We start from the raw sequence: 12175 nt of genomic DNA, 5'->3' as shown, positions 1-12175 counted from the left end.
AAAGACAAAATTCTGCAGACTGGCTCAGCCACTGGTGATAAAACTTTGTGCAAGTCAATGAACTTTTCTATGCCTCAAGTTTTCTTAACTATGAAATGAAGATGGGAGTAACTCCCACATGAGGCAGTGGTGAGAACGAAATGAGTTAATCTGTGCAAAGCATTTCATTCCGTCATCTCTTGGCACATAGCAGGTGCCACATAAGAGTTAGCTGTTGTTATGGTTTACAGCTTTTCTTCATTAAGCATGACTACCTTCATTCGCTTTGCTTTTCATCAGAAGGACCCCGATGGGCCTATCTGAGTCCGGCTGGTCTGGCCGCCCTTGCAGCTCTGGGCTGGGGCTGCGGGAGTGGAGGTGCTCACGGCTGCGGCTCCGGGACGCGGCGTACCGGGCGTCGGGCTGAGCCCTGCGGCCATACTCCTCCTCTGGGCTGTAGGCGCGATCGTAAGTCGGGTCAATGCTCCGGCCGCAGCTGCTCTCCCGGGCTCGCCCATAGTCGTCATGGTCCAGGCTTCTCTCTAAGCTGCGGCCGCGGCTGCGCTCGCGAGCTCGCCCGTAGTCGTCATGGTCTAGGCCCCGCTCCAGGCTCCTGCCACGGCTGCGGTCCCGCTCTCGGCTGCGTTCACGTTCGTGGGGACGGCCCCTCTCTGGGCTGTCCTCCCAGCTGTGGCTGCGCCCTCCGCGGCTGCTGGGCCGGCTTCTCTCGCTGTACCCGCTGCGCGCGCTTCTGCCATCAAACTCATCCATCACCTCGAAAGCCCGGTCATCCTCGTGGATAAGAGGGCTGCCCTGCACCGGAGCCAGCTGGACCTTCCGGGGCCTCTTGACTACCTGTCACCAAACAGCGGGGATGTAATACAATCACAACCAAACAGAGAGAATGCAGTGGTGAAGGTTCTCCTTCCAGTAAAACTGCCTGTCCCCACCCAGTCACTAAGCCTTGGGTTCCTCACCTGGGAAACAGGGACAATAAATGCCCCAAGGGCTTGAGAATAAAATAAGGCAACGAGTTTAATGCTCTCAGCACAGTGCCTCCAAAATCTGCTTCTACTCAGACTGTGTAAAGCACCAAGAGGCTTTAAATCACTCATTTACAAAAATGAAAATCCAGAAAATGAGACATTCTGTAAACAACTGCCTAGGTTCATCCCAAAGTCAATGTCATTAAAAAGAGGGGGGCAGATAGAGGAAAGAGTGACTCTCCTAGATTAAAAGGAATGAAAGAGATAAGGATCAAATGTGATGAGTGGCCTTTGACTGGATCCTAGATGGGGAAGAAAAATGGTCTATCAAAGTCATCTTAGGACATGGACTGTATATTAAATGTAGTTATTATTCATTTTCTTACATAGGATAATAATAATAGTTACATGGAAGAATGTTCTTATTTAAGAGACTTGCTAGTAAGAATGACTGAACTGTTGTGTCTGTAATTTCCCCTCAAACGGTTCACTAAAAATACATCTTTATAAGCATATATAGGGAAAAAAATAAATGAATATGGCAGAATATTAGCAATGCAAAAGATGTATGTGTTGATTATACTTAGCTTTGAACTTTTCTTTTTGTTTGAAAATTTTCATAATATAAAATTGAAAAAAAAAATTAAATACCACATACCCAATGCATCTACCTAGGACTGCCCCTAACATGCTGTGTTCCAGTTCTGGCTTAGCACATCCTCTTGCCCCACTAGAGTAAACACTACTTGCTGCTCAGACCTGCTTTAGAGCCAAGTGTCTTCTGGCCCACAGCTGATTTTCAACTAATGTTTGCTGAATGAATGAGTGAGCCAATAAGTGAAGGAATGCTACAGACTGCCAATATCTCCTAAGAAACACAAGTTTATGAAGATACAGCAGATCCTGTGTGAGCCTTTACCAATGAGTTTCTGAGCTCTTAATTTACTTTTCAAATTAATGCTGTTTGATCATTGTTCTTTTTTTTTTTTTATTTGCTTTTTAGGGCCGCACTTGCTGCATAGGGAAGTTCCCAGGCTAGGGGTTGAATTGGAGCTACAGCTGCCGGCCTATACCACAGCCACAGCAACTTGGGATCTGACCTGAGTCTGTGACCTACACCAAAGCTCATGGCAATGCCAGATCCCTAACCCACTGAATCCGCATTCTCATGGATCCTAGTCGGGTTCGTTAACCACTGAGCCACGACGGGAACTTGATCTTGTTAATTCTCTTAGGCAATAACTGTCTAATCTGGCTCTTGAGGCAAATTCACTCACATAAAAGAAGTATCGGTCTTAAGAAGTTAGGAGAGGATGAGGAGAAGGCAGGGAGGGATAACTTACACATCACCCTTAACATCACCCTCCCTAAGTACTGAAAATACAGAGGCAGTGGCCCCTAGCGTGTGTAATTCTGTCCAGTGCTTAAGAGCAAGCGGTGATTTTCTTCTGGGCATAAAAACAGTGCTACTGGAGTTCCCGCTGTGGCTCAGCAGTAACAATCCTGACTAGTAACTATGAGGATGCAGGTGCATCCCTGGCCTCCATCAGTAGGTGAAGGATGGCATTTTTGTGGCTGTGGTATAGGCTGGCAGCTACAGCTCCAACTGGACCCCTAGCCTGGGAACTTCCATATGCCATGGGTGTGGCCCTAAAAAGACACAAACAAAACAAACAAACAAACAAAAAAACGGTGCTACTGAGGCGAGCTGAGAACAAACCCAGAACGTACAATGGCAGCGATCTTCCCACTTTTTCTCAACTGCTGAACAGCAAAGGAATGGAGCACATCCTCCATGGGGGTGCCGTTAACCATGACCACCCGATCATTTTCTCTGCAGACAAAACAGAAAAACGGAATGTGAAAAACTCCCATCCAATCAACTGTGAATCACTTATTTGGGAACAAATAATAGCAGCAGATGGACCTCAGTGTCTGATGATTCCTGAGGCTTTATCTGTCAACTCTGTCTGAGCTCTTCTGAGGAAGGAACCCAGTTGCTGCTCAGCCCACTCTGGACAGTGTCCTCTGGAAACAATCTGGGCTCCCTCCAGGAGGCAGTGGACAGTAGTGAGGTCTGAGCACAAATGGAACTTGTGCATTGAGCCCTCCCCACCCACTGTACACAGTGCTTCAGCACATCTACAAATCCCCCCTAAGGAGGTGGACATACACTTGTGTTACGGAGAGGAAAAAGTTAGAAGCTCACTTCAGAGTCTTCAGGGAATTTTAAGGTCATAGAACCCTAACTCTGATCTTCTCTCATCCCACAAATCATGTAAAAATTCTGCTTTGCTCTTTGTAGGAAGGACTACTAATGTTGAGAGGACCACTGAGACTTGAAATGCCAAAAGCACCTACCTAAACTTTGGAGCTATCTGGCCAAGGCAGCTGTATGATTACCTTTTAGATTTCACCCTGAGCAATTATCGTGAGGGGATGCAAAGATGCATCTTTTCAAATGGCGTTCTCCCTTCAGACCAGAAGACTGGCAGTTGGAAAACCTGGGTTTTTCAGGTAGTAAAATTCCCCAATTTCCATATCCCTTTTACAAATAAGATAATCATTAAACCAGAGAATCCTCATTCTTTATTGGGGAGTGTGGGGAGGCGGCTACATCTGTAGCATGGGGGAGTTCCTGGGCCAAGGGATGAAACTGTGCCACAGCAGTAACTGGAGCCACAGCAGTGACAATGCCAGACCCCTAACCCACTGAGCTACCAGGGAACTCCAAGAATCCTCATTTTTTTTTTTTTTTTTTTTTAAATGGCTGCACCCATGGCATATGGAAATCCCCAGGCCAGGGATTAAATCCAAGCCACTGCTGCAACCTACACTGCATCTTTGGCAACGCTGGATTCTTTACCACACTGCACTAGGCTAGGGATCGAACCTACACCTCTGCAGCAACCTGAGCCACTGCAGGCAGATTCTTAACCCACTGTTCCACAGCAGGAACTCCAAGAATCCTCATTCTTAATGAATAAAAATTAAAATAAATATAGATTGTATGGGTAGGCATTGAGGAGAAAAAAAGCATGCCAATTTTATATTCCATGTTCCCAAATAATTCTTAAACCCAGGGATGGCAGTTATGATAGGGAGCTATAAATTATAACTATCTTCCAATGGAAATGACTACTTTCCTTCACTTGAAATCTGAATGTTCCCAGAGATTTGGGGACTGTTAAAACATGGTGTGTTATGGTTTCAATTACTGCCTGAATACTTACACATATAATTTATATATAAATAGTAAGTAATTTATATACATACATATATATATATATATGAGTTCCTTTTCTCTTTTAATTTTAAAAGTGCACACCCCCAGAGTCCCCTGCCTAGGGCCAACCAATGGGGGTGGCAGGGGTTGGGGGCGGGGAGAAAGGACACTCACTGAAGCAGCCCATCGGCGGGCCCACCCGGGAGCACGTCAGAAATGACGATTGATGTCTCCCCATTTTCAAAGTGGGGGTTGTCTCTGCCTCCGGATACTGCAATTCCAAATCCTCTCTTGGAATCCTGTTCAGTGGAGTTAAGAGAAAAATTAAAATAAAATCCTTCCATAAGTGGCTTTCAGGATTTATTATAAGCAGTCAATAAAATAAAGGTCAAAAAAATAACCAGAGAAGCTCAGGAACAGAGACCTTACAGAAACAAATGAGAAACAAAATAAAGCATCATCATGGTTAGCTGACAGGTTTATAAAGGGAAATTCCTTCTCCCAAAGAAACAGCCTCATCAAAGCTGGACAAGATTGATAGCACAAACCAGAGTTATCACTAGAAGCTGGCAGGGCTTGGGAAATTACATCTTTTGTCCAAATAAGGAAGTGCTATTGGAATCACCAATTGCACCTGTTCTCATATCCTGGCCTGAGCTGGAACAGCTTTAGTCACAACTGAATCTGTGCAAAAGCCGTATTTTTAAAGTATACCTTTAATTTCTAAGTTACAGAAGCTGGTAGCTTCACTTTAACACAGGGTGGAAAAAAAAGGAAAGAAATTTTAAAGATAAAATCCAAAGATAAACTTAGTTTTGAGACTTTATATAATCTGAAGATAAAATGAACTTATTTAAAAACAGAGACACAGGCATAGAAAACAAACTATAGTTACCAAAGGAAACATGTGGTTGGGGGAGGGGACAAACTAGGAGGTTGAGACTAATATATACACACTCCTATAAATAAAATAATTACCCACGAGGACCTACTGTATAGCACAGGGAACTATGCTCAATATTTTGTAATAACTGATCAGGGAAAAGAATCTGAAATAGAATATATATACCATATAATGTACATTTATATATATGTAAAACTGAATCACTGTCCTATACATCTGAAATGAACACTATACTGTAAATTAACTAAACTTCAATAAAAATTAAAAATAGGAGTTCCCGTTGTGGCGCAGTGGTTAACGAATCCGAATAAGAACCATGAGGTTGCGGGTTCGGTCCCTGCCCTTGCTCAGTGGGTTAAGGATCTGGCGTTGCCGTGAGCTGTGGTGTAGGTTGCAGACACGTCTCGGATCCTGCATTGCTGTGGCTCTGGCATAGGCCGGTGGCTACAGCTCCGATTTGACCCCTAGCCTGGGAACCTCCATATGCCGCAGGAGCGGCCCAAGAAATAGCAAAAAGACACACACACACACAAAAAAAAAATTAAAAATAAAACATTCCACAGTTTTAAAAAAAAATCTGAAGATAAACTTAGTTTTTGAGATCTTATGAGAGACCAAAGGATTGAAGTCTTTTCTAAGATGAAAACACAGATCAATTACATCCAAGATTAATCTAGCAATGTACAACAGTGAACCTGGATAATACATAATCCTAATTCATTTCAGTGTTTAAAAAAGCTAAACTCAGAGTTCTCCATCATGGCTCAGTGGTGACAAATCTGACTAGGATCCATGAGGACACAGGTTCAATCCCTGGCTCAGTGGGTTAAGGATCCGGCGTTGCCATGAGCTGTGGGGTAGGTCGAAGACGTGACTCGGATCTCACATTGCTGTGGCAGTGGCTGGCACCTGCAGCTCTGATTTGACCCCTAAACTGGGAACCTCCATATGCCAAGGGTGCAGCTCAAACAAACCAACAAAAACCAAAACCCAACCCAAAACCAAAAAATAAAACAAAACAAAAAATAAATTAAAACAAAAAAGCTAAACTCCTGGATTTCATCCAGATGACAGGGGTATATGTGACTATAACACTAAATATAGGTTTGATTACATAAAAATCTACTCAGAGAATAAAAGAAAAAGCTGCCATGACCACTTTCTGCATCATTCCACCCCAGGAAGTTTCCAAGTGGGGCCCACTAGGCCAATTGATGACAATTAACAACACCAAACAAGCTGGCTGTTGTCCATTAATCACATGGCTTTGAATTTGGCAGCACTATCACCTGGTACCTGGTTTTACGAAGAAGTAGCTCCATCCTCTATACCAGGCCTAAAATGTCTCTCACCATTACCAATTTTGAGTCCAAACTTACAGAGTATGTGGTGGAAGAGAAGCAAGAAGAGTCAGAAGATGACAAAGGGTGAAAAATAAGACCTAAAGGGGGAAACCCCTCAACTGAAGAAACCACGATTACTGCCCCAGAGGTTTCCACATCTGGACACTGATCTCTCTTTTTCTACCTGGACTGAGTCAATACATGTTTATTCAAGAAAGAACCAAATTTTCACTGAAGTCAAAGTATGAAGTTCGTGGTTCTGATGGTCAAAGGAAAGCTCTCCCTTGGAGGAACTCACAATCGCTCAAAGAGGTGACAGAGACTGAAGGGATTCAAAGTAGGAATAAGAAACAAATGATGCTGACCAAGAGGGCTTGAGAGAATAAGGCTTTGGAATGACGAGCGCATTTCTCACACAAATCGCTTATGGACTCTTGGTGGCTGCACTTATTTTGAGTGGGACTTACACCTACACGCCTACCTTGAACTTTGCTGTCAGAATAAAAGGAACAGAGCTAATACTCATTAAGCAGTAACTGTGTGCTGGACTCGAAATACCAGGTCTTTGTATTACCTAATTTAATCAAGAGGGGAAATAACTTGTGAAATGACTTTTAAAATTAAGACATATACACTCATATGTGCTATTACTTCTATTTTTCAATCCCGTGGGTGTGTGTGTTCAGCATCTCTTAATATAATCAGAACTGGACAAAGAATACAACCGATGTCTCCTGACTGCTCATCCAATGTTTTAAAACTTAGTTTGGATTTAAAACTCACTGAGGGGCTAACATGTGTTATAACCAAAATTACAAAAGTTGTAGAAGCCACTGTAATATTTTTAAACAGAACAGGTGATTTCCGTTCCTCCCTTCCATTTCTCGTCTCTTTCTTCATAAACTATTCTACTTGGAGACAGGTAAATACATTAATTAACCTCTATAATTTTATATATTATACAGACCTTAGCCAAAAAATAACATGCAAATCCTTGTTAATTTAGCAACTGCATTTGTGTAAAAATAAACAAGATCCATGATATATGTGTGTATATATGTCTGTGTGTGTATGTACACAATGGAATATTACTTAGCTATAAAAAAAGAATGAAATAATGCCACTTGCAGCAACTTGGATGGACCCTGAGATGATCACACTAAGTGAAGAAAGTCAGAGAAAAAAAATATCGTGTGATGAGGAATCTAAAATATGGTACAAATGAACTTACTTCAAAACAGAAATAGACTCACAGGCACAGAAAACAAACTTATGGTTGGTTACCAAAGGGGAAAAGAGGGAGGGTTAAATTAGCTTGGGATTAGCAGGTGCAAACTATATATATAAAATAAATAAACAGCAAGGTCCTACTCTATAGCACAGGGAAATATATTCAATTTCTTGTAATAGCATATAATGAAAAAGTACACATATATATACACACACACACACTGTTATATATGTATATATATATAACTGAATCACTTTGCTATACACCTGAAACACTATAAATCAGCTCTACTTCAATTTTAAAAAGATCTGTGAGGGAGTTCCCATCATGGCTCAGTGATTAATGTGACTAGGAACCACGAGGTTGCAGGTTCGATCCCTGGCCTTGCTTAGTGGGTTAAGGATCTGGCATTGCCATGAACTGTGGTGTGGGTTGCAGATGCGGCTCGGATTCCGCGTTGCTGTGGCTCTGGTGTAGGCCGGTGGCTATAGCTCCAATTAGACCCCTAGCCTGGGAACCTCCATATGCCACAGGAGCAGCCCTAGAAAAAGACACACACAAAAAATAAATACATAAATAAATAAATTTAAATAAAAAATAAAAAGATCTGTGATCTATAAACTCAAGAACACAACTGTAACAGATATGAACCATGCAGCACTCACCTTCTGTAGGGTCACAGTGTACTGTTCCCATATCAGTTCTTCCATGCCTGGAGCCTATTTTAAAAGAATCAAAACCAATTTGATTAAAACCACAAACATTTCAATGCTAAAAATAAACCTGTAACTCGAGATGTCTCAATAGAAATTCTAGTTCACACATTCCAAACATCAAAAAGAGTGGATTTTTTTAGGAACACTATAGTACTTATTTTCAAACACATGCTTCTCCTTAAATGAAATGGCTGTCTTGACAATACTAGAAAATTAGTAAAATGCAAAGTGAGAGATACATCCTAAAAGAAATGAAATATTAAATGTTAAGCATTTTTATTATCACCACTCCCAAACACTGTCATGATAAAAGCCCTTATCTAAAGTTTCAAACAGATATATTGTCATTCTTTAAAAAAATAAATAAAAAAAAAATCATTCCCCCTTCTTCCTGTCAAAGTTGATCTCCTAGGCAAGTTTTATGCATTTTTTATTTATTTACTTGTTTGTTTATTTATTTATTGCTTTTTAGGGCCATACCCACGGCACATAGAAGTTCCCATGCCAGGAGTCGAATCAGAGCTATAGCTGCAGCCTATACTACAGCCATAACAACACCAGATCCAAGACATGTCTGTGATCTACACCACTGCTCACAGCAACACCGGATCCCTGACCCACTGAGCAAGGCCAGGGATCAAACCCAAGTCTTCGTGGATGCTAGTCAGGTACATTATTGCTGAACCATGGCAGGGACTCCTGTGCATTTTTTATATTTAAAGGAATCCTTGGCCTTATCACAAAGAGTGCCGAATTGTGTAATGAGATCCCTTGGCCTTTTCTCCATCAGTATTGTGGGTATGAGAGATAATAATGCCTGGGCTTCAGTTTCTGACAATATTCTCAAATAGATGTCTAGACAAACCTGAAAATAGTGGATACCATTTAAAATAATAATTATAATTATAATCCATTAAATGCAGGCTGTCTTTTAGGGTAAATCTTTAAAGTCAAGAAATGCCAAGAAACCTCAAAGCCAGAGAGATAAGGCAGAAGCGAAGCAGGCATTTCAACAGGAGGCTGAGAAGAGAAACTGCAGGATCCAAATAGGGTGGAGATCAGATCAGAGTGGATGTACGAAGGGAAAAAAACACTGCAGGGACAGTGGCTTGTCTCATTCTTTGCTCTGGGGAGAACGGAAATAACTAAAGCTATCCCCCTAGGGAATTCCTGTCTCAACAGACCTGTACTCAGGCAGGTGTGAGACTGAAATTCGTATTACAGATGGAATTCCAGGAACACACTAAAACACAGGCTTCAGAGAAATCCCCCAGATAATTATCTGAGTAACCCAAGTTCACAATTTAAACACGCACACAAGGCAAGGCACCATGAGTGAGAGGTTAAACAAAAAAACCTACAGAACCAAGCACTGCAAATCTGGAAATAGCAATCACAGACCAAAAAAGTATGTCTAAGGTTTCATACATTTATCACAACAAATTTAAAGGGGAAATTTAAAGTATAATGAAAGAATAAGACGTCATCGAAAATGACCAAGCAAATCATTAAAAAAAAATTAGAAATAATAAAAAAATCATAATAAAATTAAATTTAAAAATGGGAGTTCCTGCTATGGTGAAGAGGGTTAAGAATCTGACTGAAGGTGTTCACAACATGGTGCTTTGGAAACAAATCCAACTAGGAACCATGAGGTTTCGGGTTCAATCCCAGGCCTGTCTCCGTGGGTTAAGGATCTGGCATTGCCGTGAGCTGTGGTGTAGGTCGCAGATGCAACTAGAATCTGATGTTGCTGTGGCTGTGGCAATTGGACCCCTAGCCTGGGAACCTCCACATGCTGAGAGTGCAGCCCTAAAAAGTAAAAAAAAAAAAAAAAAGAATCCAACTGCAGCAGCTTAGGTTTGATTACCGGCCCAGTGCAGTGAATTAAAAGAGCCAGCATTCCGGCAGCTGCATAGGTCTCAGATGTGGCTCAGATTCAATCCTGAACCAGGGTTAACATATGCCATGAGTGAGATCATTAAAAGAAAAATAACAAAAAATGGATTAAACCACATACTACACATGGTGAAGATACTGAATTGGAAGATAGATGTGAAGAAATTACTCAAAATACAGCTCAAAGCGTTTAACGAGTGGGATATATGAAAGAAATTAAGAGTGAGAAAGCCTTGCAATGTGTCTAATTAGATTTCCTGAAGGAGATAAGAAAGTGTAGGAGAGAGCCAATACTCAGATAACACCTCTTCCAGACTTGATGATTTTCGCGTTCAAGAAGCCTGATACATCCCAAGCAGGGTAAATTAAAAAAGAAAGAAAAACCCTTTGAAATACATGATAATCTCACTGTAGAAAGATATAGAAATTTGAGAACAGCTAACAAAAAGAGAATAAAATCTTTGTACCAAGATTACAAAAGAGCAATTAAAAGTAACAGCCAACTTCGAAATAGCAATAATGAAAGCCTGAACATGGTAGAACAGTATCTTTAAAACAGTATTTGTTAATTTGGGGGGCAGAAAAGATTATTTTTTATAAAACAAAAATTGGGTCAGATTATCACCATAGAGAAGCCATAATAAGAACTTTTAGGGAGTTCCCTGGTGGGCTAGTGGTTACAATTCAGCACTTTCACCATTGTGGCCCAGATTTGGTCCCTGATCTGGGAACTGAGATCCCACATTAAGCTGCTTCACATAGTGACCAAAAATAAATAAAATAAAATTTTAAATTTAAATAAATAAAATTTTTTTAAAATCCTAAAGGATAAATTTAAGGAAGAAAAATAGGGAGTTCTCGCTGTGACTCAGCCAGTTATGAACCAACTAATATCCATGGGGGTGCGGGTTCAATAGGGCTCACTCAGTGCGTTAAGGATCCAGTGTTGTCATGAGCTGTGGTGTAGGTCACAGACGTGGCTCGGATCTGGTATTGCTGTGGCTCTGGCGCAGGCAGGAAGCTACAGCTCTGATTCGACCCCTAACCTGGAACTTCCACATGTCACAGGAATAGCTCTGAAGAAAAAAAAAAAAAAAGGAAAGAGAGAGAGAAAGAGGAAAGAAAGATAATCCCAGAAAGACCTAAGGTGCAGGAAGGAATATGAGTAAGCCTGAACACATATTAACTGTGTGCAACTATAATAATGTACAATTTGTGAGAGTTAGACCATTAAGATAGAACCTGCTGATAAATGTGGAACTTCACTGAGTAAAATCTACATGTTAAATTTTCTGGCATAACCACTATAGGAATAATTAGAGTTCGAAACTTCCAAAAGAGCAGAGGAAAAAATAAAATGAAAAACAAAGCACAACAGAAGTTAATCAAAGAGAAGACAGAAGTGACAAAAACAGAAATTTAGAAAAAGCAGGGCAAATAACAAAACACAAGCCGTAATTTCAGAAACAAATATAGAAGAGTAATTATAATAAATGTAAAGACAGATGGTCAGAATGGATTACATATAAGAAGATCCAGTTATACGTTTTTAATAGAGAATTTCTAAAACATGAGGACACACAGAAATCTAATTATATGAATAAAAAGCCTTACTGTTATTATATACAAATCATTTAAGAAAAACTATGTAGGAGTTCCCATCGTGGCTCAGTGGTTAATGAACCCAACTAGTATCCATGAGGACACAGGTTTGATCCCTGGCCTCGCTCAGTGGGTTAAGAATCCAGTGGTGCCTGAGCTGTGGTGTAGGTCGCAGACACAACTGGGATCCCGCATTGTTGTGGCTGTGGCGTAGGCCAGCAGCTACAGCTCTGATTTGACCCCTAGCCTGGGAACTTCCATATGCCGCAGGTAAAGGCCCTAAAAAGAC

General features: G+C 41.1%; 1 protein-coding gene across 14 annotated transcripts in view; it reads right to left on the bottom strand.

The window, feature by feature from the left end:
* The window catches only part of TJP2 (tight junction protein 2), a 137503-nt gene that overhangs the window by 34679 nt on the left and 90649 nt on the right, over positions 1–12175 (bottom strand). For all 14 annotated transcript variants that reach the window (NM_001206404.1, XM_084984952.1, XM_084985125.1 and 11 more), the window contains 4 exon segments: positions 255–834; positions 2697–2799; positions 4366–4490; positions 8335–8388. In NM_001206404.1, coding sequence (NP_001193333.1) covers positions 255–834; positions 2697–2799; positions 4366–4490; positions 8335–8379 — 853 coding nt within the window. In that variant the 5' untranslated portion in view covers positions 8380–8388.

This window comes from Sus scrofa, chromosome 1 (genome assembly GCF_054392235.1).
Source record: "Sus scrofa isolate SSC_HxYL_T2T_F1_AM1 chromosome 1, Sscrofa_HxYL_maternal_Yorkshire_Landrace_v2.0, whole genome shotgun sequence".
In the NCBI taxonomy this organism is placed as follows: Eukaryota; Metazoa; Chordata; class Mammalia; order Artiodactyla; family Suidae; genus Sus; species Sus scrofa.
Note: the sequence above shows the minus strand (reverse complement) of the source record. Positions and strands in the feature narration are given on the sequence as shown.